We start from the raw sequence: 25,406 nt of genomic DNA, 5'->3' as shown, positions 1-25,406 counted from the left end.
GTCTCCAGGGACCACGGAGGCCCCACACAGAGCCCACGTGCTCCCCGCACCGAGTTCTCAGGAGCCTCCAGGCAGGGGTTCTGTCCGCTGCCTACAGCGTCATGGCCCCCGAGTGGAGGAATAGTGACTTCGTCGGAGGTACTTTAAGTGGCGTCACTGGACCACCAGCACGCGCAGGGCAGCTGAGCGTGGGGAGGAGCCCCCACACTGGCCGACGCAGAGGCGGGTCCTGCCCTCTGGGCTCCAGCTCCTGCTCCTCCCGGGATGCCCCCGAGCGTGATCAGACCCAGAGCTGGGCCTGACGCAGCAGCCGCTGGGTCAGGGGTGGTGCCTCACCTCGGCTCCTCCGCTCCTCCCGGAAGCCCAGCGTGGTGAAGCCAGGCAGCAGCTTGCTGGACAGTGAGCTCAGGTCCACCGGGTGGGTCTCCTCCTCTGCAAGGGGACCAGGCTCATGAACAGGCGGGCCCCAGCCGCACGCAGCAGCGGGGGCGTGTGGGAGCACAGCCTGGGGGCTCCTGGAACCATCTGAATTCAGACCTACACAGCCGGCAGCACCCTGAAACCCTGGCTGCCCGCAGTTTCAGAGTGGAAAGCCAGCGATCGGCCCACCGCGCGGCAACACAACCCCAACTCACGCCACGGATCCCACCTCAGGCCTCAGGCCATGTGCTACAGAGGCAGCACGGCTGCCTCCGCCTCCTGACAGGCCTGTGGATGGTTCCCACGGGGACTGGGGCCTGATAGGTCTCCACGTCCCCATCAGAACCTCAATCTCGCGCTCAGAGCGGAACCAGCTTGCCTGTTCTCTTTTATCGAGAACGCTACGATTTACTCCAGCTGACGGTTCAAGTGGCCAGCTCCTGCCCTCCGCACCCACAGAGGACCCTTGACTACATTGCATCCTGCCACGTGGGCGATGGGCCATGCCCCATCTACACGTCACCAAGGCGTGGAGGTCAGGGATGGGGCCGGTCAGCAGACAGGATGGGGTGGGGGGCGGGCACGCACCGTCGGCATCCAGCCCAGCCGTGTTGACCACGCTGTAGAGCAGACTTCCATCCCCATTCTTCTTCAAGTAGCCCATCTGCAAGAGAACAGCCTGAGTGCCCGCGGCCCCAACCCCCTGCGGCCCCCAGGGCCCCCACGCCCCTGCGGCCTCCAGGCCCCGCCCAGGGCTCCCCCGCAGCAGGGCGCCCTTGAGGGGCCAGGAGAACCGTGACCTCTGAGGACGGCCTGTCCTGAACAACCCTGAACAACCACAGAGCTCCCCGACCCCAGAGACCACAGACACGCCTTGTGCCGTGAGCATACGACCCCGGACACACGTGTGCCACAGAGGAGCTCCTGAGCCGAGCTCCCAGGACCCTCACGACCAGGAGCTTCAAGGACACATGACACTCCCCAGAAACAGCCTTTTCCAGGAGCTGGAAGCCTGACCAATGCGAGCTGGGGCAGAGCCTGGCCAAGGAGACCAGAGGCCCCGCCCCACACACACGGAGCCCGCCTCCACCTAAACTGAGCTCCAGCCGGGAGCAGGGCCGCTTTGCAGGCTGGGAGCAGCCTCGTGCACTGGTGCAGGGGAGCCCAGGGATGGGGCGCGGGGGACGGCAGGGCTCCTCACTGCAGCCTTGAGCCCGCAAGGAGCAGAGGATCCTCGGGTGTGGGCAGACCTGAGGTCTCGGTGTGGACTCACGGCCTTTGGTGAACTGAGTCAGGGCAGGCTGCACAGACGGACGCATGGACAGATGTAGCTGTCCCAGCTCTCTGCGCACCCGGGCCCAGACAGGACGGGGCACCCTTGTCTGTGAGGAGTCAGTGCTCACTGTGGAAGCGCTGACTCCGGGGCTGAGGAGCCACCACGGCGTACACCAGGCTCGACACACAGAGCTGCCATGTGACCACACGGGGACCTCACACCCTACAGCAGGCGCGTGCAACCAGCAGGAAACAGGTGGCGTAAAACGTGGTGTGTCTCATATAACCCGACACATCCCAACTGCGACCACTTCACGGCTCTTTATGCAAAACCTCTGCAGCCTTAGTATAAACAGAAAGTTCAACTAGGTTTCCACATACGTTTTGTGGAAATGGAGCGTTGGACACCCCGGGTCAAACAGAGCACCAGGGTTAACTCTGCCTGTGTCCTCGCTAACAGTCACCAGGAAACCTGAAGCCACTGGCCCATGTGATTCCTGCCAAGCCTACCGGATGCCTCCTGTGTCAGAGGTGTGCAGAGCAGGGCGGGCCCTGAGGACCGGTTCACGACTGGTCAGACCCGTGGAGACTGCATAGGCACAGACCCCGAGAACACGGAGAGGACGCACCGCCGCGGAGAGGCAGGGCGGGCTTGGCCTCAGCCTGGAGACAGAGCGCAACCCTCTGCTGGCTGGCGACCTGCACACCACACGCCAGCCCCGCTCCCAGGAGGTGGCCAGCGGGCTGCGGCAGCCGCGGGGACGAGGCGCTAACCCCCCCAGCGCTCCGGCCAGACACTCACGACGACCGCTGACGCTCGGTCGTACCAACAGGCCAGCGCCTGGCAGGGGACAGCCGCCCCGCGGGGGCGCTACCTTGCCGCCGGGCACCAGCCGGCTTATCCTGTCCCGGGCCTCGTCGGCCGCGTGCTCCACCAGCGCCAGCACGTGCTCCTCCGCGGTGCTGTCCGTCAGGCTGCAGGCATTCCCCTCCGGCTCGAACACGCAGCTGTGAGGCGGGGACACATGCGAGTCAGGCCTGCCCTCCTGGAGGCCCACCCGCGGTGGCAGAGGGTGTGGCGGGGGGCACACGCGCCTGACCCTCCGCGGGCTACGGTGCGTGGACGCCAGCCGAGCCAAGGGCCCTAGGTCTCAGCCCCGGCTTCTGGTCACCCTCGGGCGACAGGGCCTCGCTGCCAACAGCGTCGCTCAGGCACTGGACCAACAGCAGCAGCAACTCCGTGCAGGGTCGGGGCGCTGGCCGTGAGCCCGGGCTGTGAGCAGCGCCCAGGCCCCAGAGTGCCCCAAGATGGCAGAGGGAGAGGGGCAGCTGCCAGCACCCGAGGGAGGGGGTCTCCTCGTGGAAGGCTCTAGAAGCAGAGTGGTGGAACCCCTCCAATGAGTGTGGGGGGAGCCCTCTGGGGTCACAAGTCTACAGGAAGCCCCCTCACAGCCAGGGCCCCAGCTGCAGGAGCCCAGACGCAGGCCCTTGCCCGCCCTGACCCGAGCTGTCACCTACGATGGCACCACGGAGCCCCCGAGCCGGGGACGCGGAGCCCTGACCACCGGCACACGTCCTGCACGAGGGGCCCCTCAGGAGTGGAGGGCCAGCGAGAATTCACAGGACACAGTAGCAGCAGCGGCCGGGCAGCGGGCCTGGCGAGCCACACCCGGGACCGAGTGTGAGCGTGGCCAGCGAAGGTGGCTCAGCCCGTGCCCCCGAGACCTGCAGGGGTGGCCGTGACTCCCTACAGGACCTGCTGCTGCACCAGCACGTGGGGGGGGGGCCAGAGTGGAGAACTGCACCCCTCGAGACCGACCCAGGGCTCAGGCCTCCTGGCAGTCTTGGCAGGATGGGGACCGCCACCACGAGCCACTGCACTCTCGAGTGGGCAGGGAGGGGGTTTGCTTCTGTGTGAACATAGGGTGCAGCCTCCGTCCCAGCTGCCTTGAGTGAGACGAGCTGGGATGTGGCGCCCGCCAGCAGCGAGGGCATCGGCGCCCGCAGGGCCAGGCGGGTGGGCGGCTCTACCTGATGACTTCTCTACTTGGTCGCTTGGACTTCTTGGCCGTCTCTATGTGCACGGGCACGACCTCGGGGACAGGCTCCTCGGCAGCCGTGTCTTCGTTGCCCAGAAGAGCCGCCTGCTGAGAGAAATCCATGTCCTGCATAAACGACATGCTGCGCTTCAGAGCTAAGAGCCGCTCCTGGAACCAGAAAGCACAGAGCCGCGGGCTTGACCTCTCCCTCCGGCCACAGCACCGACGAAGCGAGGGGCGGGGGGTGGCCGCAGCCTCGCCCGGCCTGGCGGCTAACCCTCTGGGGGCGGGGCGCGTCCCCGAGGCTGGTGAGGCCGGCCCTGGTCCTAACACGTGGCACATGCAGCCTGGCTCACGGGACACAGGGGGGCCCCGGGGCTGGAGGCGGGGTGCTGGGCTCCGGGAGGCAGCCACACACGCCGAACCCACGAGGCAGGCCGCAAGCCAGCGAGAGCCACGCATCTGGAGCTCCGCCCCAAGCCTGCTGGGGACATGGCCACGGGCAGGAGCAGAGAGGGGGGCATGTCTGGAGGAGGGGCGTGCTCGCAAGGGCGGCTGGCTGGGGGCTCCCTAGAGCAGAGGGCCCGTGCCGAGGCCGGGGGGCGTGGACGGAGCACGGCATTCGCTGTGAGCCTCCGTCCGGGTGTGAGAGCCGCGGCGGCGGCAGCGGCGTGGCGCCCAGCCGCAGCCCCGTGCCCGCCACTGGAGGCCCTCACTTTGCTCATCATCTTGAAGCCGGCGTGCAGGATCTTCTTGGCCAGCTTGTAGTACACAGTGTCTGGCCTGTTGTACGTCATCGCATTGTCGCACATCAGCTTGAAGTCTGCCTGGAAAGGAGACAGTTCCCCGGATGTGGAGCCACACAGACACCAGCAGACTCAAGCTTCCTGCCGAAGCCGCCAAAGGAGGCGCTGGACACCCTGGAGAGCAGACGCGGCTCTCCGCTCTAAGGAAGACCTTTCCTTTAATCTATGGACAACTTTTCAGCTCATTTTCAGTCACAGCTTACTATACTAAGTATACTTCCCTGTTCCACACAGTAAGTGCCTGTACGTAGCAGTTTGTGTCTGTTCTTGCTGAGGCCCTGATCTGCTCGCCCCCAGCCCTGCCCTTCCAGCAGCCAGCCCTCTGCTCTGTCTCTGTTGTGTCGACAAGTTCATCTGCATCGCCGTTTAGATTCCCCGTGTAAGTGATGCCATATAACACTTGCCTGACTCACTTCACTCAGTATAACCTCTAATTTCATCCAAGTTGCTGCAAATGTTGCTGCAAAAGCGAAATAATATTTCACTCTTTTTTACGGCTGAGTAATTCAAGAATCATTTTTTAAAACTTTGAGAAATTCTCACAACTGTTCGTTAGTCTTCACTCGCACAAGAACACTTGGACGAGAAGCTTGCCACTGTGCCATCCTTTCTGAACGCCGCACACACACTTCACGGGGGTAAAATGCTGGTTCCTCCGCTTCTTTCCTGACCTGCCCCCTTCCCTCTCCTTGGAAGGAACTCAGACATTAACAGGAACAAGAACCAACAACCAGTTCTTTTAAGCAAAGCAGAGGGATAAACTGAGAGGTGGGCACGCCCTCTCTCTCTGAAGTTTTCCATAGAATTTGGAATTCTGCCTACAGATGGTTACTCTGGTACCATTAGAAACACACTTTCCCCTAAAATAAGTGAGCAACTTACATCAAAGGTAAACGGCCTGAAACGTCGGTACTGTCACCCCAGCCAAACTACTCAGGGCACCAGGACAGGGGAGTTAGCCTCAGGATGGCAACGACTGTTAAGGCGGTGCGTGCCACCGGGAGCCCTTCCCTCGCCAGGCCAGCGCTCCCAGGGCTGGGCTGAGGCCACAAAGCCCGTGTCGCAGGTCTCGACTGTGACAGGCTCAGGTCACGACGGGCGACAGGGTGGCGCTCTTCGCGTCTCAGCTTTGTCACTGGGCGACTGACCAGACTGGGCCCACGGGTGGCCGGGTGCACTTCAGGACACAGACGCAGGTAACCACCTGCCCGAACTTGCCAGGAAAACTTTCCTCTTCTCCCACCCACCCTTCAGTCACAGGTCAGCCAGCACTTTCAGTGAGTTCTCCAGTAAGCAAAAATAGGAAAGCCAAGCTTGGCCAAAGCGAACAGAACCTAAGAAAGAAACACAACGCCTTTTTCTAAACGGCATTACTGTCAACACTGACAAACATCTGCTTTGATCTTCCCCCGAATCTGAATGCCAAAAAGCAGCTCTCACCTTTCACAGCCAGTGCTAAAAAGACAGAGTCAGCAACAGAGTGCTCAGGAGACAAAAACACCATGATCCTAAAAAATCTAAACTCCCAGTTAATTACATTAGAAAAATTACATTGCAGTTCAAATCAAACACACCTTCGCTGGACCCAACATGTCCGTTTACGCCAAAACAGTAACTTGAGGACAAATGTCTACTAGCACGCAAGACGCAGGCTAACTTTTAGACCAAAACACGGAGAAAGTCACAACTGACCCCTGTATTTTCAAAACACCAACCCAACACAGAAACACCCACAAAGCTTGCGACTGCCAGCAACCGAAGCCGCATGAAGGCAGCTGTGCGTGAACGCACACGGAGCTCCCTGGCGACGGCTCCAGGAGGGGCGCCGGTCTAGCCTGAGCTCCGCGACTGGCTGGTGCTTGCTGGCTACGGTCCTGAGATGCTCTACCTTGAACTCCGTGACTGACTGGTACCCGTTGGCCGCGATCTTGTCTCTCATGGTGCCGAAGTCCATCGGGTGCTTTATTATCATCGAGTACCCGGGAGCGATTGCATCCGTGACAGGAAAAGCGAAAAATCCATGAGGATCTTTTCTGAAAACACAAATATCATTATTTAAACTGGGAAAACCCTAAGACCTGAGTGTTTGAACAAAACACCTCACAGTAAAAAATCTGATGCAATTAACCAAAATCTAAGGTTGCTTCTTAAAATCAACAAAATTTATGCTCCAGTACTCTTGCCTGGAAAATCCTATGGACAGAGGAGCCTGGTGGGCTGCAGTCCATGGGGTCGCTAAGAGTCGGATATGACTCAGCAACTTCACTTTCACTTTTCACTTTCATGCACTGGAGAAGGAAATGGCAGCCCACTCCAGTGTTCTTGCCTGGAGAATCCCAGGGACGGGGGAGCCTGGTGGGCTGCCGTCTATGCGGTCGCACAGAGTTGGACACGACTGAAGCGACTTAGCAGCGGCATGCTCTTTCAGATTGTGGTATTTTAGACACACTAAAAACTCCAAAACTACCGTCCTGGGTCCTGCCATGACCCCACCCTCTGGCGTTTGATCCCTGGTGCTGACTTGAGGTTCTTGGAACGCTGAGCCCTGCTCCCACAGGCATGCCCCCCCCCGCCCCCCACCCGTGAAGCAAGAGCACACAGAGAGAAGAGCCCAGACGCCCCAGCAGGAGCCCCTGGGAAGCACCTCTCACCTCTGCAGCTGGCGGAGGAAGTGCTCCAGCAGCTGCTGAATCGGCGTGCTCTCGTTTTCAGCTGCCGATTTAAAAACGGAAAAAGGAAAATTAAACAAAAGTGTTTTGCTAACGCTTCACCATAAAGAAAACGCCAATTTCGTGGCGCTTATCAATCTATTTCCTGTTCCAGGCTCACACAAGCAGATGAGAAGGTGAGCAAACCCACACGTGGTCCCCACTCAGTGCAGCCAGAGAAAGGGGCAGGGCCCAGCAGCAGCCCCCAACCCCGCCGCTCCGAGACAACCAAGACGGGCTGTCATGTGCCACCCTGTCCCCAGCCTGCACCGCTCCTGGGCCTAGGATGTTCCAGACAAGCTAAGAAGATGCAATCAAGACTTTGAGCAGAAGTCGCCAACGAATGCCCTGATAGCACTCTATCTGTATTTTCTGCTCATGCCTCTGCTCACTAGTAAAACGGGGATAAAACGGGTGTTCTTGTGAGGACTCCGACTATTAACTACATCTCTGGATGCACAGCATGAAAGCACTGTTTCCAGGGAACGTGAACACAGCAGTCAGTGAGGTTTCCCTCCACGAGAGTACGTATGTATGTGGTCTTCCCCACTGTGTCCCCGAGGCTGCACCCAGAGCCCCAGATCTGGGGTTATAAATGCTCTTCTCAACCAAGGAACCAGGGTCCTTAGGGTCACTCTGGTCACCAGGGCAACACTGTTGAGCAAGACCAGGAGAGGCCCAAGGAAACCTCATCTGACCACAGGCTTTCCAGGCACACAGGGGAGGGCACTCAACAGCGGTGTGAATGAGCTGAGTGATTACTAGCAACCGCAGGCATTCCACTGCCTGGAAAATCCCATGGATGGAGGAGCCTGGTGGGCTGCAGTCCATGGGGTTACTAACAGTCGGACGTGACTGAGCAACTTCACTTTCGCTTTTCACTTCCATGCACTGGAGAAGGAAATGGCAACCCACTCCAGTGTTCTTGCCTGGAGAATCCCAGGGACAGGGGAGCCTGGTGAGCTGCTGTCTATGGGGTCGCACAGAGTCGGACACGGCTGAAGTGACTCACCAGCAGCCGCAGGCATTCCACAGCCACATCCAGCTGAGCAGCTGCTGCCCTGTACCGACCTGTCTCCCCCACAGGAGGCCCAGCGGCCCCATGTCTCACTGCTCCCCGGGAGTGCGGCTACCAGCAAACACCACCTCCATGACCGCAAGACAATGTCTCCCTGCTCCCCCAGCAAATCAGAGGTAGTCAGACCTCCAGTCAGAGCCAGCGTGCCTCCCCCGAGAGGCGCCTGACAGTCTGAAACCAGAGGGAACTCCCCACACAGATCAGAGGGAGCCGGAGCTTTCCAAGTTTCCGTGCCTGAAGCCAGCACAGCTCCTGGGGATCTAAGGGCCCAAACGACTGACGCCAGCGCTCGCCTCCTTCCATCTCCAAGGACCTTCTTGGGACTCTCGCGCTAAGAGGCCAGGAGCCGCAGCAGGCCAAGCCCTGCTCTAGAAGCTCAAAGCGAGCAGCAAGAAACTCAGGCTGGCCCAGCTCCTCTGTGAGGCCTGGGAACGGAGAGCGTAGCTCCTTCCATCCTAGGCGTCTCCCCAAGCCCAAGGGCAGAAAGCCACCGCTGCTCCCCATGACAAACCCCCCAGCTCCAGGACACCCCGAATGCCGCCACTCGCCTGGCTGTGTCCGGCAGGCCCGCACCGGCCGGTCGGGGGGCGGCTCCACCTCCACCTTCTTCCCCGGGTCAAAGTCGTCGGCCTCCCCCTCCGTGTCGCAGTGCTCCTTCTCCCGCTTCCGCTTCTTCTCCTCCTGCGAGGCAGGGTCAAGGCAGCGAGGGCAGTGAGGTGGTCTTCAACAGACCTCCTGTCTCTAAGGGGCGCTGAGAGCGAAAAGCCTCTTCCGGGACCCTTCTCACTGCAGACCCCACCCTTTCAGAGACCCTCCACAGGGGCCAGGTGAGAGACGAGAAACGGGAGGCCCTGACTCTGCGGGGCGCGCTCCGCCAGAGAGGACACCCCAGCCCAAGCCCAGAAGCCCTGGCTCCGTCCACCTCTGCCCCAGGGGTTTCGGGCCGCCCTCGTTCACCTTTCGCTTCCGCCTTTCTTCATCGTCAAGGTGCTTCTCCTTCTCCGACTTTTTCTTTTTCTTCTTCTTCTTCTCCTTGTGTCTCTCCCGCTCGTGGTCTGACCTGTCATCATAGTAACTGGAGTCGTGGCCGGACCCCGAGAGCTCCGTCACTTCACTTCCTCCAACTTTGAGGACCAGCTTCAGGGGCTTCTCCAAGGGCTTGTCTGCATAGTCTGTGGACACAGAGGCGGCCTTCACCGTGCGAGCTTGGGGAGGCCGCTCAGCAGCGCACACTGCTACCCAGCCGGCGGCACCTCGGCCCAAGGTGAGGGGACGCCGGGAGGTCACTGAGGTCCGGGAAGGTGGGAGGACAGGCCGAGCTGAGGCGAGCAGGGCACTGCCGGAACCATCAGAGAAAGACGGCGGTGAGTGCAAAGGACGGTAGCAGGAGCGGGGGGGGTCCTTCCCCTCCCCGCCCAGTTATCCTCCACCGGACGAAAGGCGGGTCTCCAGGCCACTGTCGGAGGAACCAGACCACGCCTGGGGCCCCGGAGCCCAATCCCGGCCCGCTAGCTCCGGGTCGCGCCCTTCCCGCCCTGCCGCAGCCCCCCGGTGCGGGGTCCCTGACACCGGGAGGACAGCGCGCAGGCGGGGAGAGACTCAGGAAACACGGCCAAAGAAAAGGGATGCTCCACGCTTTTCTCCAGGGCGCGGCGACAGCGGGGCGGACGCCTGAGAGCCGCGCCCCCGGGGCCCGGTGAGCGCGCCCGCGTCCCCGCCCTCGAGCCCGGGCCCCCGCCGCCGCGAACACCCGCCCGGCGTCACAAAGCGCGCCGCCGCCTCACCCTCGTACGACGAGCGCCATTCGGCCTTGTGCTTCTTGTGCTTCTTGCCCATGGCGGCAGCGCCCAGGGCAGCAGCGACCCCGCCTGGAGCGCGGCCGCCGCGCGCCGGCCCCGGCCCGCCGCCCGCCTCGCCCGCGGAGCTCGCCGGGCCGCGCCGGAAGCGGCTGCGGCGGCCGGAAGTGACGCGCCCTTCGGCGCCGGCGCTTCCGGGTGAGGGGGCGGCGCGCCGCGCGCGGCAGGTTTGAAGCGCGCGGGGCGCCGCCTGAGGGCCCGGGCGGGCTGAGGTGGCGCGGCGCTGCGCGAGGCGGCGGCGGCGAAGGGACGGCCGGCTCCGCGCGGCTTCCGGCGGCGGCGCCGACATGGACGAAGCTGTGGGAGACCTGAAGCAGGCGTTGCCCTGCGTGGCCGAGGCGCCCACGGTCCACGTGGAGGTGCACCAGCGGAGCGGCAGGTGAGCCCGGCCTCCGCCCGGCCCTGGCGGGGTCCGAGCTGACGGGACCCCGCCCCGGGCAGGCCCGCCCCGACAGGGTCGGCCCAGAGCCCGGCCTCAGGCCCCGCCGAGCCCGGCGAAGCCGGCCCCGCAGACTCAGTTTGGGGAAACGCCCCTGCGCCCTCACCCTCGCCCGCCATCCCCTCTCCCCGGCCAGGCCCTCGGGACGATGGGCCCCGGAGGTGCTGGCGGCGGCGGGTCTCCACGGGGGCCGGGCGCTCTGGGGAGCGGACACCGCCGCAGGGGCCGCTGGAGGGCCTGGGCCCTCGGGGAGGCAGCGAGCGCGGGGGGCAGGGGCTGAGGGCGGACCCCAGCCCGGGAAACACCTCTGGGGCCCCCAGCTGTGGGCGTTCATTTCTCCCCCGCCCCCGACTTGCTGCTGTTTCCCAGCTGTGGGGCTGGCACCTAGGCAGCAGTTCCAGCTTGCTGACCAGCAGCCCAGGTGGCACCGACTCCGCCTTCACCCCCTGCCTCTGAGGGGCCTGGGCAGAGTCCTTGGGCAGCTTCCCTGGGTCATACAGCCTGCAGTTACCGCCAGCACCTAGTCGGCACAGGATCACTCCAGGCCCCGCCAGCCCCCTCCCCATGGGTGCGTTTTCCCCATAGTCGGCACAGGATCACTCCGGGCAGGCCCTCGCCAGCCCTCCGCATGGGTGCGTTTCCCCCACTATGGTCTGTTCTGTTTTTAATCAGTCTTTCTTAAGATGTTAGGTTTTTTTTTAAACTCAGATCTGATTTTATGTGTTTTGTGTCCCTAGCACTGCAAAGAAAGAGGATATAAAGCTGAGTGTTAGAAAGCTACTCAACAGGCATAACATTGTGTTTGGTGATTACACCTGGTCTGAGTTTGACGAGCCTTTTCTCACCAGAAATGTGCAGTCTGTGTCTATTGTTGACACGGAATTAAAGGCTAAAGATCCACAGGTAACTTAATTCTCAGAGCTAAGAAACAGTTAACCTGTGGCCCGAGAACATGCATTTGCTGTTTTGATAGTGTGCCGTATAGATTTATTCGATTTCCTTTCTCGTCACAGCCCATTGATTTGAGTGCGTGCAATATTGCACTTCACATTTTCCAGCTGAATGAGGATGGCCCCAGCAGTGAAAGTCTGGAGGAAGAGACAGAAAACATAATTGCAGCAAATCACTGGGTGCTGCCTGCAGGTATCTGCAACCATAGCAGTCGGCGGCCCACGCCGGCCGCGGGAGGGCAGGGGGTAGCGCATACCTCAGGCTCCGGATATCGTGTCTGTTGTGCGGAGTTTTAGGGCATTTCAACTGTTAGGAAGTATATCACAGGAGAGAAAAGTAGAAATTCCCAGTGTGAGGCTAGTTGGATGGGTCTCAAAGCCAGTGCTAGTTGAGGAGGACGCTGGCGCTCTTCTTTCCTGCCCAGTTGGCCGGTCTTGCTGGACCACGCCTTCCTCCCACCCTCTCTGTACTTCTCTGTGCCAATGGGATCTAGCAGGCTGAATCCCACGTCTAAGCCACGTTAGGCCTGACGTCTTCAAAGCTAGACTTCACCTGCCCCGCGGCCCCACCAGAGCGCTGGCCTGTGGGGAGAGTGGTGAGTTCAGGGCAGTGCTGGGTCCACGCGCAGGTCCACAGAAGGTTCGTTATCTGCCCAAAGCCACGTGTGACTGCTGCCTATTCAACATCTTTAGCTTAGAAATGACTTTGAAAGATTAGCTTCTTTGTAACCAGGATTGTAGCTTGCCACATCTGGAGCAGTTGAGGATGTCAGTGGCTCAGGGTGAACGTAACCAGTAGGTACAAGGCTTGCTTTCCTAACATCTGGTTTTGTCTTTTTCTCTCAGCTGAATTCCATGGGCTTTGGGACAGCCTGGTGTATGACACGGAAGTCAAACCTCACGTGAGTCATGCTTTCTCCTGAAAGGCTTCCATGTCTCAGGTGACTCATTCTTGTGTTCTCTGCAGCGCCTCTCATCTCACATGGGCTTCTAGGAGCGCTGCCTGCCAGCAACCCGTGCCCTGGGCGTCTGTCTTCAGTCCTGGGCATCTGCTCTGGGCTTGCTCTGAGTGGAGCTGTACTCTGGGGAGTTCCCCTCGGGAGAAGGGGGAGGGTTCAAAAGTGAACCCACTGGCACTGGGGTCACACTCTTAGGAACCTGTGGGCTGAGAAGGCAGTGCCAAGGGGCAGAGCAGGTGGGTGATCTGAGCGAGTACCACCGTATCTGAGCCCCCTTCAAGGGGAAGAGTCCTGCACACAGATGGGGGGGGAGGATGCCAGAAGGTCCGCCCCACCACCCCCGTCACCCACCCCGGCTCCCCTGGGAGCCCCGGCTGTTCTTTTAGCAAACACAGCTCGTCCAGTGCTGCGTCCTGGAGGAAGGAGCTCACTGACTCGGTGTAGCCCTCAGTTAAGTGATCTTCAGTTTTCCTTTTATCCTTGTAACGGTCACACCCAGCACTGGTCCTCTTAGATTTTGAGGTGTCTTCTGAGGTGAGAGCCTGAGTGTGCCTGGCGGCTCTGAAGACTCTCCTTCCTTTTGCTCACTCGGCACTTTCAGCCTAGCCTTTGCTCTGCCGAGGACTTAGCTTCCCCCTTCCCTTTCCTCATGCAGCTCCTCGACTATGTGACGACGGCCCTGCTGTTTTCAGACAAGAATGTCGACAGCAACCTCGTCACCTGGAACCGGGTGGTGCTGCTTCATGGTGAGCGCTTTGGTTTCGTTTGACAAAATAAAATTGCGTGGAGTCAGGCTTTTCTTCCTGCCTTTGCCCTGCGAAGAGTTACGGCTCCTCCTTCCTAGTGGGGCCAGGAGCGTCGTCCTCTGCGAAGCCAGGCGTGAGCATGCTCTGGGCGCGTTGGTCACTCGGCCCTTCGTAGGGCAGCCACCTGATCACCCCTTGTGACTTTTTATGCTGTTATTCAGCTTTCCCAATGTCTGCCTTGTTTCCCCACTGGTTGTGGGTTTCTCAGGATAGCAGTTGCCTTGTATTTCTTCACAGTATCCTTGGAGCTTCTCTTGATGGGTAATAAACCGCAAAAGCCCACACTTCACAGAACTCTGTCTAGTTCTCGGAAGAGAATACTGGGGGTGTTGTTGTTGTTATTGTTACTATCCCAGGAGAGAAAAAGAATTGAGAGAAAGCCCAAATTATAGTGAGGTAAGAGCTATAATTAAAAGAGTGATTAGCTTCCTTATACAGTGAAGACTGTAGGCTTGTGTTCAGTTTTATGAAAACGGTGTCTTTAGGGTGTCTTGGCAAATTTTCTAATACTAGAGTCAGAGAAGGTAATCACAAGGTGCAATACAGTGTTTCCAGTTAGAATCGGTTATATATTTACTTGTGAATTATGGAAAACACAGAAGGTCAGAATTGAATGTCATCGTTTTCTGCTGGGTGCGTTTGTGCTCTCACATCAGTGTCCTCCACTCCTGTCAGATGCTGCGCTGAGGGGCACACAGAGCCCAGGCCTTGCCCGACCGCTCTGCCTGGGTAGCTTGGGACTTGGGCCCATGTGTGCGGAGCTGGAGTGAAAGACGTGGGCGCCGCGGGCTTCAGGAACAGCAAGCACCAGTTCCTTGAGCTCCTGGTGGTTATCAGGAAAGGCTTGTTTGACCTTTGAAAGGTGGATTTTCATAATCAACGGATTTCATAGAAGACATGTAGAGACAGGGAGGGTTTCAGTGAAAAGTGAAAGTGAAATCGCTCAGTCGGGTCCGACTCTTTGCGACCCCGTGGACTGTAGCCCGCCAGGCTCCTCCATCCATGGGATTCTCCAGGGAAGAATACTGGAGTGGGTTGCCATTTCCTTCTCCAGCGGATCTTCCCGACCCAGGGATCGAATCAAGAAATCAGAGTGGATTACGGGCCAAGAAGCTCCTGGTGATGTTTTCCAGTATTTACATTGTCAACAGATTTTCGGTAACTTAAGCGATTCACGTGATGATAACATTTATAGCATTACAGTCTGTTCCTTATGTTATATCCTGTGGATAATGCAACTACTGTTTCAAAAAATCTGTTACAGCACAAACTTACACTTATTTGTTTGCATTTTGTTACAGGTCCTCCAGGAACTGGAAAAACGTCGCTGTGTAAAGCTTTAGCCCAGAAATTGACCATCAGACTCTCGAGCAGGTAACCTTGGTGATTGGAGAGAGGAGCCGCGGAGGTGGGCTTGCCCTGTTTCAGCTGTAATGATGAGGAGCTGCTTCTATTTTTAAATCATCTTGCGTGAATAGTAGATGTCTCAGTGTAATGTAACGGATCCTTCTGTGCTCACATAGTCTTGAGCTCTGATCCCAGTCTCCTTACATGTGCTGAGACTCACCCTGTGACCGGCACGGGGTCTCTCGTGGTGCCCGCCTGTGCACGCTTGGGGCAGCGTCTGCTCACGTTGGGCCGACCGTCCGTGCTGGCTTGGTGTCTGTGTGGACCACCTGTCTGCCGTCCAGGCCTAGCGCTGGGTTTGTCTGCCGCTTTTGAGTGTAGTCCATTCATGGATCTGTGGTTCCACCACATTTGTTTACTCCGGGCATTTCATGTAATTGAAATTAGCACTACGTAGTAGTCTTTTCTGATTGGTTCTATTCACTCACCGTAATGTTTTCCAAAGCTCTTCCATGTTACAGCGTATGTGGTGGTAGCTCATTCTGTTGAGTGTGGGCCATGTGGGGATTTAGGGCTCCCCTGCGTTTGGAGACTCCTTGGGCACCTGCTCTTCGGCTAGTTCCCCTGCCCCGCCCCCGCCTGCGGGGCCCCGCCCCCGCCCCCGCCTGCGGGGGCTGTCTCATGCTGCCCCGCAGGCCACTCGTGTGCTCTGTCATCTTTTCTCGAGTTTTAAAACTTTCCTGAGTTTCACTGTGGATGGTTTCCTGCAGTATCTGGTCTACTTTTACTTCTGTTCAGCGACATTCCCATCTCTGAGAATGCTTTTCTTGTCTGAAGATTGTTCAGTTCTGTTTATGCTTGTAAGCTCTGTCTACCAATTCCATCCTCGTTACCATTTGGGTCTGGTTATGGGTCACATGTTGCTGCTTCTTGGCGTGCCAGGTGATTGTTGAACGTGGACACAGTGATGTGAAGTGACTGGGTTCTCTTGCTTGTCTTTAACGACCGCTGGGTTTTATTCTGACAGGGGTTTGGGTACTTGCGTTTGGTGTGATCCTTTTGAGGTCTGTTTATAAGCTTTTTCAAGAGTGGTCTCAGTGTGGTCTAGACTTCAGCCTCAGGAGGACCCTTCTGGGGTCTCGGTTGAGCCCCTGAATCAGCAGCGAGCACTCTTGCCCCTCGGCCCTGGGTCTCGAGCCCTCCAGCGCTGGGCTCCCTCCTCATACACTGCTGCCCCGTGACGCTTGCTGGGCTTCCCTCCTGCGTCTCCTTCTTCCCTGGAACCCTGCCCTGCTCTGTGGCCTCCAGACACCTCAGCTGCTTGAACTCTGGCCTCCGTCTCCTCAGCTCAGTACCCTGGCCTCTTCTCCTGGGTCCCCTCCAGTGTCACTCCAGGCAGGAGATCAGGCCGTTGCGCTTGCCCCTTGCCCGCCTCTAGGTTGCAGTCCCCGATGGTGTTGTCTGGTGCCCTTCTCAGACATTGTTTCTCTGTTTTGTCTAGCTTTCTAGTTGGTTAAGGCAGAAGGTAAATCACCCTTTCAGCCTAGTATGACTTCAGAAGAGGAAATCCTGTGAGATTTACTTTTAAATCTATTTTCTTTTCAAAACTGTCAGTTTTCTGAAACACTGGAAAATGAAGGTGTTATTACAAGAATTGTGACGTTTTCCAGTACAAAGATATGGAAATTGGTATTTGTTTTGTGGCAAAAAGAAGCCTCATCAAGCCTTTTTGCTTTATTAACTGAAGTCCACTTTCTTTAACAGTCAAAATGCTTTATGATTAATTTTGTGATATTCCACACAATCTATATTCACTAGGTTGTCTATCTCCCCCTTTTCCTCTTTTGTAAACAAAATTACTAAATGATGTTTTTCAACTGGAAAGTCAGTGATACTTTTTAAAGTAATTATTTTTCTTCTGTGGACTCTCAACATGAAAGAAACTGTGAAAAGGATCTGGGAGGTGGCTTCTCTGCTGGCCGTTTCCTATTTGATTCTAATCAGAACTAAGTGTATCCAGAGCCCTCGCTGACTCCATGATAGATGGGGTATCAGTGCTGGATTTCAGACAGCGAGTGTCCCGGTTCCCTTGGAGCTTTCCAGGGCTCCAGGTTTGAGGGAAGTGATTTTGTTCTGGAAAACAAATTCGCACATTCCTTTGGGTTTTGTGGAAGGAGAAAAAAATGTTCAACTGTGGGCAAAAGACTTTTGATGCTTATGTTTTGATTTGTTTGCCATGTTAATACAGGTAATGGTCTAAATTATAAGTAGACTAAAAGCAGTATTAAGAATTAATTGTATTTAACTAGTTATTTTAACTGTTGGTGAAGGAAATGCTAACCCAGTCCAGTATTCCTGCCTGGGAAATCCGATGAACAGAGGAGCCTGGTGGGCTGCAGTCCAAGGGGTCGCAGAGTCAGACACTGAGCGGCTAAGCAACCAGAAAAGCATCAAGTCTCAGTTCAGCCGCTCAGTCGTGTCCGACTCTGCGACCCCCTGGACTGCAGCACGCCAGGCTTCCCTCCATCACCAGCTCCCAGAGCCTGCTCAAACTCTTGTCCATTGAGTCGGGGATTCCGTCCAACCGTCTCACCCTCTGTCCCCTTCTCCTTCTGCCTCCAGTCTCTCCCAGCATCAGGGTCTTTTCTAGTGAATCAGTTCTTCACATCAGGGGCCAAAGTATTGGAGCTTCAGCTTCAGCATGAGTCCTTCCAGTGAATGTTCAGGACTGATCTCCTTTAGGATTAACTGGTTTGATCTCCTTGCAGTCCAAGGGACTCTTAAGAGTCTTCTCTAAGACCACAATTCAAAAGCATCAATTTCTTTGGTGCTCAACTTTCTTTATGATCCAACTCTCACATCCATACATGACTACTGGAAAAGCCGTAGTTTGACTAGATGGACCTTTGTCGGCGAAATAAAGTCTCTGCCATTCAACGTGCTGTCTAGGTTGGCCGTAGCTTTTCCTCCGAGGAGCAGGCGCCTTTGAATTCCATGGCTGCAGTCACCGTCCTCAGTGACCCTGGAGCCCAGCAAACGGAGCCTGCCGCGGCTTCCGTCATTTCCCCTTCTATCTGCCATGAAGTGATGGGACCAGATGCCATGCTCTTCATTGTTTGAATGTTGAGTTTTAAGCCAGCTTTTTCACTCTCCTTTTTCACTTTCATCAAGAGGCTCTTTGGTTCCTCTTCGCTTTCTGCCGTAAGGGTGGTGTCATCTGCATATCTGAGGTTATTGATATTTCTCCCTGCAATCTTGATTCCAGCTTGTGCTTCATCGAGTCTGGCATTTCGCATGATATATTCGGTGTAGAAGTTAAATAAGCAGGGTGACAGTATACAGCCTTGACGCACTCCTTGCCCAGTGTAGAACCGGCCCGTTGTTTCATGTCCGTTTCTAACTTGCTTCTTGAGCTGCATACAGCTGGTCTGGTGTTCCCATCTCTTGCCCTCACAGGCAAGTCTGGCTCAGTCTCATGTGGGGTCACTGCTCCTTTCTCCTGGGTCCTGGTGCACACAAGGTTTTGTTTGTGCCCTCCAAGAGTCTGTCTCCCCAGTCCTATGGAAATTCTGGGATCAAACCCCACTAGCCTCTAAAGTCAACTTCCCTGGGGGTTCTCAGTCCCCTTGCAAGATCCCCAGGTTGGCAAATCTCTTGTGTGCCCTGGAACGTTTGTAACAGCGCGAGAACTTCTTTGGTATAATTGTTCTGCAGTTTGTGGGTCGTCTGCTCAGTGGCTCCGTGATGGAGATGATGGCAGTCTCCTCCACGAGGGCCTAGGCCACACGCCGCGCCTCCCAGGCCTGCTGCAGGCAGAGCCCCCGTGCCCGCGGCGGCCACTGCCATCCCTCCGTCTCTGCAGGAGACGCTCAGACACTCACAGGAGGTCTGGCTCAGCCTCTGTGGGGTCCCGGGATCCTGTGTGCACAAGGTTTTATTTGCGCCCTCTGAGCATCTCTGGCAGGTATGGGGTTTGATTCCAAATGTGATTTTTGCCCCTCCTGCCATCTTGTTGGGGCTTCTCTGCCTTAGATGTGGGGCATCTTTTTTTGGTGGGATCCAACATTCTCCTGTTGATGGTTGCTCAGCAGCGAGTTGCAGTTTTGGAGTTCTCACAGGAGAAGATGAGCGTGCATCTTTCTGCTCTGCCATCTTAGCAAAACCCTCTCCGCTCTAGTTGAAGTGAAGACGCCGTCAGCTTGAGACACTGAGTCTGCTCCAGCTGGAACTGTCGCTGCTGGCGTGTCGTGTTAGATTGCTCGTAGCTGTCAGTGTGCAGCTTGCGGGCACCTTGTCCTGGGTCGGCAGGAGCAGAGCAGTCACTCTCAGCCTGCTGGGCCCTTGAGCAGCGTTGCATTATAGAGACAGAGGTGGTTGCCCCCAGGGATGTTGTGGGATGACTTGTAACGATTGCTCTCCCTCTTTTTTTTAAACCATCTTAGGTACCGATATGGCCAGTTAATTGAGATAAACAGCCACAGCCTCTTTTCTAAGTGGTTTTCAGAGGTAAGTATTTATACTAATCCAATTCTCTGGATTGTCCACCATGCAGTTGAAAACTTGTCTGGTAGGTTAGGCAAACTCTTTCCTCCAGAAGCTTTAGGAGAGAAATAGATGAAATAGGAACGTGAACAGGGACTCTGTGTGGTCAGAGGAAAGTTCCAGAGCTTAGTGATAACCTGGAAACCACCTGAGGCCTGAGAGGACCCTCTGCTTGTCACCTCCAGACCCAGGCTGGGGCACAGGGCATTCAGTGTTACCTGAGGAGGGAGGGGTCACCTTCTGATGGGGCTGAACCCTCAGCTTGAGCCTTGTTTGCCAGCTGTGAACTGAGGCACTCAGGCTGGGTGATGTCACAGCTGCCCCTCGGTTCTGGAAGGCTCTGCTGCAGGCCCCATGTCGGACGGTGCCCCTGGCGGACGGTGGACGGGGACAGGAGTGCCTGTCGAGGTGCACCTGGCCGATTTGCACCCGAGACCCAGCCTGCCCAGGACCGCTGGGGCAGGAAAGGGGGGAAAGGGGCTGAGGTGCGAGCATGGAGGGCAGGAGGTGCCCCATGACGCCAGGAGGGCAGGCCTCCAGGTTCCCTGCAGACCTGGCTTCTCTGATTCAGGGAGTTTTCCAAGGGGCAGTCAGGAGACGGCGGGCTTGTGGGGGCGCCTGGGGTCAGCGCAGCCTGGTGGAGACTGGATGCATGCGTGCACCAGGCAGCTGGCAGCGCGCGAGCTGACAGTGAGGAGTGTTTCGCTTCCAGAGTGGCAAGCTGGTGACTAGGATGTTCCAGAAGATTCAGGACTTGATTGATGACAAGGATGCTCTGGTGTTCGTGCTGATCGATGAGGTGGGTGTGTTCAGACGCCACACTGTGAGCAGAGGAAGCGCGGGACTGGGTGGCCTTTGGCGTTGCCGGCGCTGCCAGCCCATGCTTGTCCAGCCCCCGAAGGCTGTGTCCTGCAGGCCTGGCCCTGGGGCCTCTCAGGCCCTCCGTGCAGTGTCCACACGCCCCGCGCCCACCCAGCTGACCACCCCGTCACTCTGCGCCCACAGGTGGAAAGCCTGACCGCCGCCCGGAACGCATGCAGGGCAGGCACCGAGCCTTCGGACGCTATCCGTGTCGTCAATGCCGTCTTGACCCAAATCGATCAGATTAAAAGGTACCCCTGCACACGCACACCCCCGGCCTCACCCTCAGCTTTTCCAGCTCAGGATGCGTCTGGCATTGGGTGTGGACTCTGTTTTTTCTATGTTTGAAGCAGTGTGTGCTACCTAAGCTTTTTACAAATTGAGCACTTTTTACGTTATCGAAGTGTCAGCAATGCGCAGCAAAGCTTTGGTGTGGGGAGAAGGACCCTCTGCTCAGAAAAGGGGGTCTCCCTGACCCCCGGCCTGCCGCTCTGGGAGGAGTGGAGACTTGCCTCTGCGGTCTCTCTCACCTCCCTCGGCTCGCGCGATTCAGGCCCGCTCCAGTGACCATTTGTGAAGAGCCCGGTCCTGGCACGTGCTCCCAGCTGTGTGTGGGGCCCCGTGTGCACTCCGTGCTCACCAGCCTCTGCCCAGACTCTGGGCCCCGTGTGCCTCCCTCACCTGGCTCAGCCCTGCTCACCCTGTAGAGGACTGGCTACCTGTGGTCAGAGGACAGGGGTCGGTCAGGGGGCAGCCGTCCAGGTGCTCCCCGGCCACAAAGCTGCCTGTGTGCTGCCTGCGGGCCCGGGGCAGCCCTGCCTCGTCCCCGGGACTCGAGCCCAGCAGGCCAGGCAGTGCGCTCCCCAGGGTGCCCCTCCCGCTCCGTGCCAGCCCGGATGGATGGAGCAGACTGGATGATGGGGCCTCTGGGGAGTTTGGGAGCCGGAGGGGAGGGCCGCTAGTCCTCAGGGTGAATCGCGCAGCTCGGCGCCACGGCTGGCGGGGCAATGAGAGTGACGCGCGGGTGTGGCCGTGCCCAGGCAGGCCAGTGTCGGCGCGGGGGCTCAGGGACGCTGTGCGGAGTGAGGGCTCCACCGCAGTGAAGGGGGTGGGGGCTGTCCAGCCGGGGCTGCGAGAGCTGTCCATCGGTGGGAGCGTGCAGAGAGAGAGTCGGGGGCTCCGCGCTGTCGCAGCCGGAGCCTGGCAGGAGGGGCGTCAGGTGGAGCGCGAGAAGCGGGGCCTCAGAAGGCCTGGCGGGCGGGGGGCAGGCACAGGGTGCGAAGCTGGCTGAACGCCTGGGCCCTGGCGCCGGTCTGTCCTCTCACCCGGGGTGACTGGGCCCGCCCTCTGCCCGCAGGCACTCCAACGTGGTGATCCTGACCACGTCCAACATCACAGAGAGGATCGACGTGGCCTTCGTGGACAGGGCTGACATCAGGCAGTACGTCGGGCCGCCCTCGGCAGCGGCCATCTTCAGGATTTACCTCTCCTGCCTGGAGGAGCTGATGAGGGTGCCTTGAGTTTTTTCTTGCTTTCCTGAGAACACATTAACTTTCTTGTGGGTTCTTGACTTGTTGGCATAGCTTACAATGGCGGGTTCAGGTGTGGAAGGAGGTGTCACTCAGCCTGCACCCGCCACCCTCCATTGAACCCTGCAGTTGCTGGGTCTGCAGCTTGAGCGCAGGGGGAGTCACTGACCCGACGCTCTTGCTGCCCCGCCCTCTGTCCCACAGTGCCAGATCGTGTACCCTCGACAGCAGCTGCTGACCCTCCGCGAGCTGGAGGTGATCGGCTTCGTTGAAAACAACGTCTCCAAGTTGAGCCTCCTCCTGAGCGAAATTTCAAGGTGTGTGCTGACCTCACTGTTTCTTTTTGAAAAATTTTTTGAAATATAGTTGATTTGCAATAAATACTGTAGAGCAAAGCGACTCAGTTATACATCCACATATCTACTCCTTGAGATTCTTTTTACAGGTCTTGACAGAGTACCGGGTAGGGTTCCCTATGCCCCACGGTGACCGATTCTCGTCAGTCACCTGTTTTATGTGTAGCAGCTTGTATGTTATCCAGAGTTGAAGGGCTGACTCACTGGAAAAGACCCTGATGCTGGGAGACACTGAAAGCAGAGAGAAGGGGGCGGCAGAGGGTGACAGAGCTGGATGGCGCCACTGACTCAGTGAACATGAGTTTGCGCAGACTCCGGGGGGTGGTGGAGGACGGAGGAGCCTGGCGCGCTGCAGCCCGTGGGGTCGCAGAGAGTCAGACACGCCTGAGCGACTCGACAGCAGCATGTCAACCCCAGCCTCTCAACGGATGCCTCTTCCCCATACCCCTCTGGTGACCAGAAGCTTGTTTCCTGAGTCTGAGTCAGCTTCTGTTTAGCAGGGAAGTTTATCGGTACGGTTTTTAGATTCCACATGTCAGTGGTATCGTGTGGTATTTGTCTTTCTCTGTCCGTCTTGGCTCACTTAGCGTGCTCCCCTCCCGGCCCACCCATGTTGCTGAAGATGGCGCGCGCTCTTCACTGTGGAGCAACGTCGCGCGCGCTCTGGGCCGCGCTGCCCTCCCCGTCCGCGTGCTGGTGGGCGTCTGGGCGTCTCTGTGTCTCGGCTCTTGTGCCTAGCGCTGCTGTGCACACAGCGCGGCGTGGATTTCCTGAATTTTGGTTTTCTCAAGATGCTTGCCCAGGAGTGGGGTTGCTGGGTCATATGGTAGCTCTGTCTTCAGGTTGTTAAGGAACCTCCGTGCTGCTCTCTGTAGGGGCCGTATCAGTTGGCATTCCCACCAATAGCGTAGGAGGGGTCCCCTCTCCCCACACCCTCTCCAGGGTTTATTGCTTGTAGACGTTCTGATGATCACTGCTCTGACCAGTGTGAGGTGATGCCTCACTGTAGCTTTGAGCTGCGCTTCTCTGATGATTAGTGATGCTGAGCCTCTTTCCGTGTGTCTGTTTGCCATCTGTCTGTCTTCTTTGGAGAAAGGTCTGCTTAGATCTTCCGCTTGTTTGGGGATTGCGCTGTTTGTTTGTTTGATATTGAGCTGCTTGTATGTTTTGGAAATTTAATCCCTTGTCACTTGCTTCACTTGCAAGCATTCTCTCCCATTCTGAGGTGACCTCACTTCTGCAGCCTAGAGAAGCCCGTTCCTCTGGCCACAGGGGTGGTCGTTGCCGGTAGCACCTGAGGTGGTGACGTGGGTTGGGTGGCAGGGGCTGAATCCCAGGGCATCTCCCCCACAGCAGATGCCCTCCGGCCTCCCCGACCGTGGGCTCCTGGATGGGAGGGTGAGGCCAGCTGCCTTCCCCGTGTGCCCACGGACAGCCGGCAAAGCACTGCGCCAGTACAGGACAGGCTTTCAGATTAAGGCCCTCTGTAGCATCGGTGATTCTTAAACGTTTGTTGAGTTTTTACAAACGGCCAAGAAAGGAAAGTGGAGGCTTTTTCTTTGATGAGCAGAGTAAACAGGTAAACAGTCAGGGCCCAGGCCTTGGTGCTGTGGGAAGGACAGTGTGTGACCCTGCTGCCTGGCTGCTGAGAGCCACGGCACACCGGAGGGTCACCGGCACACCTGCCCGAGCCCCGGGGTGGCCCCCGGGGATTGAGCCGGGAGGCAGAGCAGAGCCTCCGAGGACAGCTAGACTCTGGATAAAGAGGTCAGGGAGGCCGCGTCCACTGTGTGAGGGCCTCAGGTGGGCTGTGGGGCAGATGCCAAGGGCCAGACACGCTGGCGGGGCACTGGGGAGACTCAGTAGCCGAGGCGGGACAGAGGGCAGCAGCGCAGACTTGTGCAAGAATTCAGAGGTGTGAGCCGGCCTGTACCCACCTCACAGTGCCCTGGCCGAGGCCACGGGTGGTGTCGGGACCCTGCCCCTCCCGGAGCAGTAGCTGAGGCGTGCGGGAGACTGCCCACCCCCTGAGGGGCTCTGGGGAGAGACCAGGGGCTCGTCCTGAAGTGCACCGCGGTCCGTGTGGAGCTGACAGCAGTGTGGTCATGTTCACAGGAAGAGCGAGGGCCTGAGCGGCCGCGTCCTGAGGAAGCTCCCTTTTCTGGCCCACGCGCTGTATGTCCAGGTGAGTGCCTGGGCCCCGGGCCCCTGCTGCCCACGCTGTCTGCAGGGCTGGCCTCGAGGAGCGTCCCGCCTGCCACCCTGGGGTTTCTGCCGCCTCCCGTATTTCTGAAGTGATGGGCCCAGGGGCAGTGGAGGGCTGGCGTGTGTCTGCTCACCTCACTGGTGTGTGGAAAGCTCACGCCCAGGGCCTCCCTGCCACCTCAGAGTGCTTGTGCCCTGGAGGCGGGTGCTGCCAGGCCACCCCCACCCCGAGGGCAGACCGCCGCGATACCATGTATCCCCAGGCCCCCACGGTCACCGTCGAGGGCTTCCTCCACGCCCTGTCTCTGGCTGTGGAGAAGCAGTTTGAGGAGAGAAAGAAGCTCTCATTGTGCACATGACCTGGCACCCCCGTCCTCGCTGAGCACACCGCAGGAAGGCACCATCGCTTCCTCAAAGCAGCGGCTGCCCCAGGACAGCTGAGGCCACGGCTGAGACCTGCAGGCTGGTGTGATTCAAGAAGCGTGCTGTGCTTACACGGTGTTGCTCAAGAAGGGTGTTGCGTTCATGTGCTTCAAGTGCGTGTCCGAAGACAAAACAGCCTGTTTTCTGTTTTGAAAGACGATCATCTGAGCTCAGTGTCTCTTTATAAAGAACTGTCTAGATGTCCTGATTCTATCCTGCTTCTGGTTGATTGGACCCAAAATGCTGACGTTTTATTTAAAAAGATAATTAATGTAAGTTTTATAGAAACAAAAGAGAAACTGCATTGCCTTAAAGAAAAATATAATCATAGCATTAAAAAAAAGTACACATTGCTCAAGACGAGGCAGCATTTGCTTCCTGCTGCAAGCTCGTCCTGGTTAGTGCGCACGTCCTGCAGAGTATGCGGTGAATAGGGGCCTGTCCCTGTGTTACAGGAATCAAGAGAAAAGTTTAAGGTCAGTGCACTTCTTGGTAGCAGGTACAGCAGCTCTGCTTGTCAGGGAGGGGCAGCTGACGGGGCTGCCTCCCTGGGGACCAGCGTGGCCGGCCTCATGGCGACGTTTCCCGGTGAGGCGTTTGTTGAGGGACGTTAGTCACGGCTTAAACGAAGATTCCCAATAACAGATTTAAAGTGAATTGGCCAATAACTGGTGTATTCCACAGAACCTTGCTTTGCTTTTATCTCATGCTAAAATAAATTTCATATCACTGTTTTATAAAACATTTTTAAGAGTATGTTACCTTTTGTTTTAAAATTTTTTAAGTATTAAAAATCTTTTTCCAAAA

At 57.7% G+C, this 25,406-nt stretch overlaps 2 protein-coding genes across 10 annotated transcripts in view; one reads left to right on the top strand and one right to left on the bottom strand.

Moving 5' to 3' along the window:
• The window catches only part of BRD9 (bromodomain containing 9), an 18,665-nt gene extending 8,380 nt beyond the window's left edge, over positions 1-10,285 (bottom strand). Inside the window, exons 1-10 of one of the 9 annotated variants that reach the window (XM_069555769.1) lie at positions 10,111-10,285; positions 9,284-9,498; positions 8,875-9,007; positions 7,192-7,252; positions 6,429-6,573; positions 4,451-4,561; positions 3,727-3,902; positions 2,571-2,703; positions 1,009-1,084; positions 337-432 (exon numbers count right to left, since the gene is read on the bottom strand). In XM_069555769.1, coding sequence (XP_069411870.1) covers positions 337-432; positions 1,009-1,084; positions 2,571-2,703; positions 3,727-3,902; positions 4,451-4,561; positions 6,429-6,573; positions 7,192-7,252; positions 8,875-9,007; positions 9,284-9,498; positions 10,111-10,162 — 1,198 coding nt within the window. In that variant the 5' untranslated portion in view covers positions 10,163-10,285. Of the gene's footprint in view, positions 1-336; positions 433-1,008; positions 1,085-2,570; positions 2,704-3,726; positions 3,903-4,450; positions 4,562-6,428; positions 6,574-7,191; positions 7,253-8,874; positions 9,008-9,283; positions 9,663-10,110 lie in introns of all 9 variants that reach the window. The other 8 variants (XM_069555770.1, XM_069555771.1, XM_069555772.1 and 5 more) reach the window with 8 other exon arrangements.
• TRIP13 (thyroid hormone receptor interactor 13) lies at positions 9,782-25,406 on the top strand. Its single transcript, XM_069555785.1, has 13 exons — positions 9,782-10,561; positions 11,359-11,524; positions 11,635-11,764; positions 12,418-12,473; positions 13,186-13,276; positions 14,638-14,710; positions 19,126-19,189; positions 19,938-20,024; positions 20,231-20,337; positions 21,444-21,597; positions 21,820-21,932; positions 24,087-24,156; positions 24,440-25,406. Exons 1-13 carry the CDS (start codon positions 10,470-10,472, stop codon positions 24,533-24,535), a joined length of 1,299 nt encoding a protein of 432 aa, XP_069411886.1. The 5' UTR covers positions 9,782-10,469; the 3' UTR covers positions 24,536-25,406.

Source organism: Ovis canadensis, chromosome 16, assembly GCF_042477335.2.
Source record: "Ovis canadensis isolate MfBH-ARS-UI-01 breed Bighorn chromosome 16, ARS-UI_OviCan_v2, whole genome shotgun sequence".
Lineage (NCBI taxonomy): Eukaryota > Metazoa > Chordata > Mammalia > Artiodactyla > Bovidae > Ovis > Ovis canadensis.
This window is presented reverse-complemented; position numbering and strand designations above follow the sequence as displayed.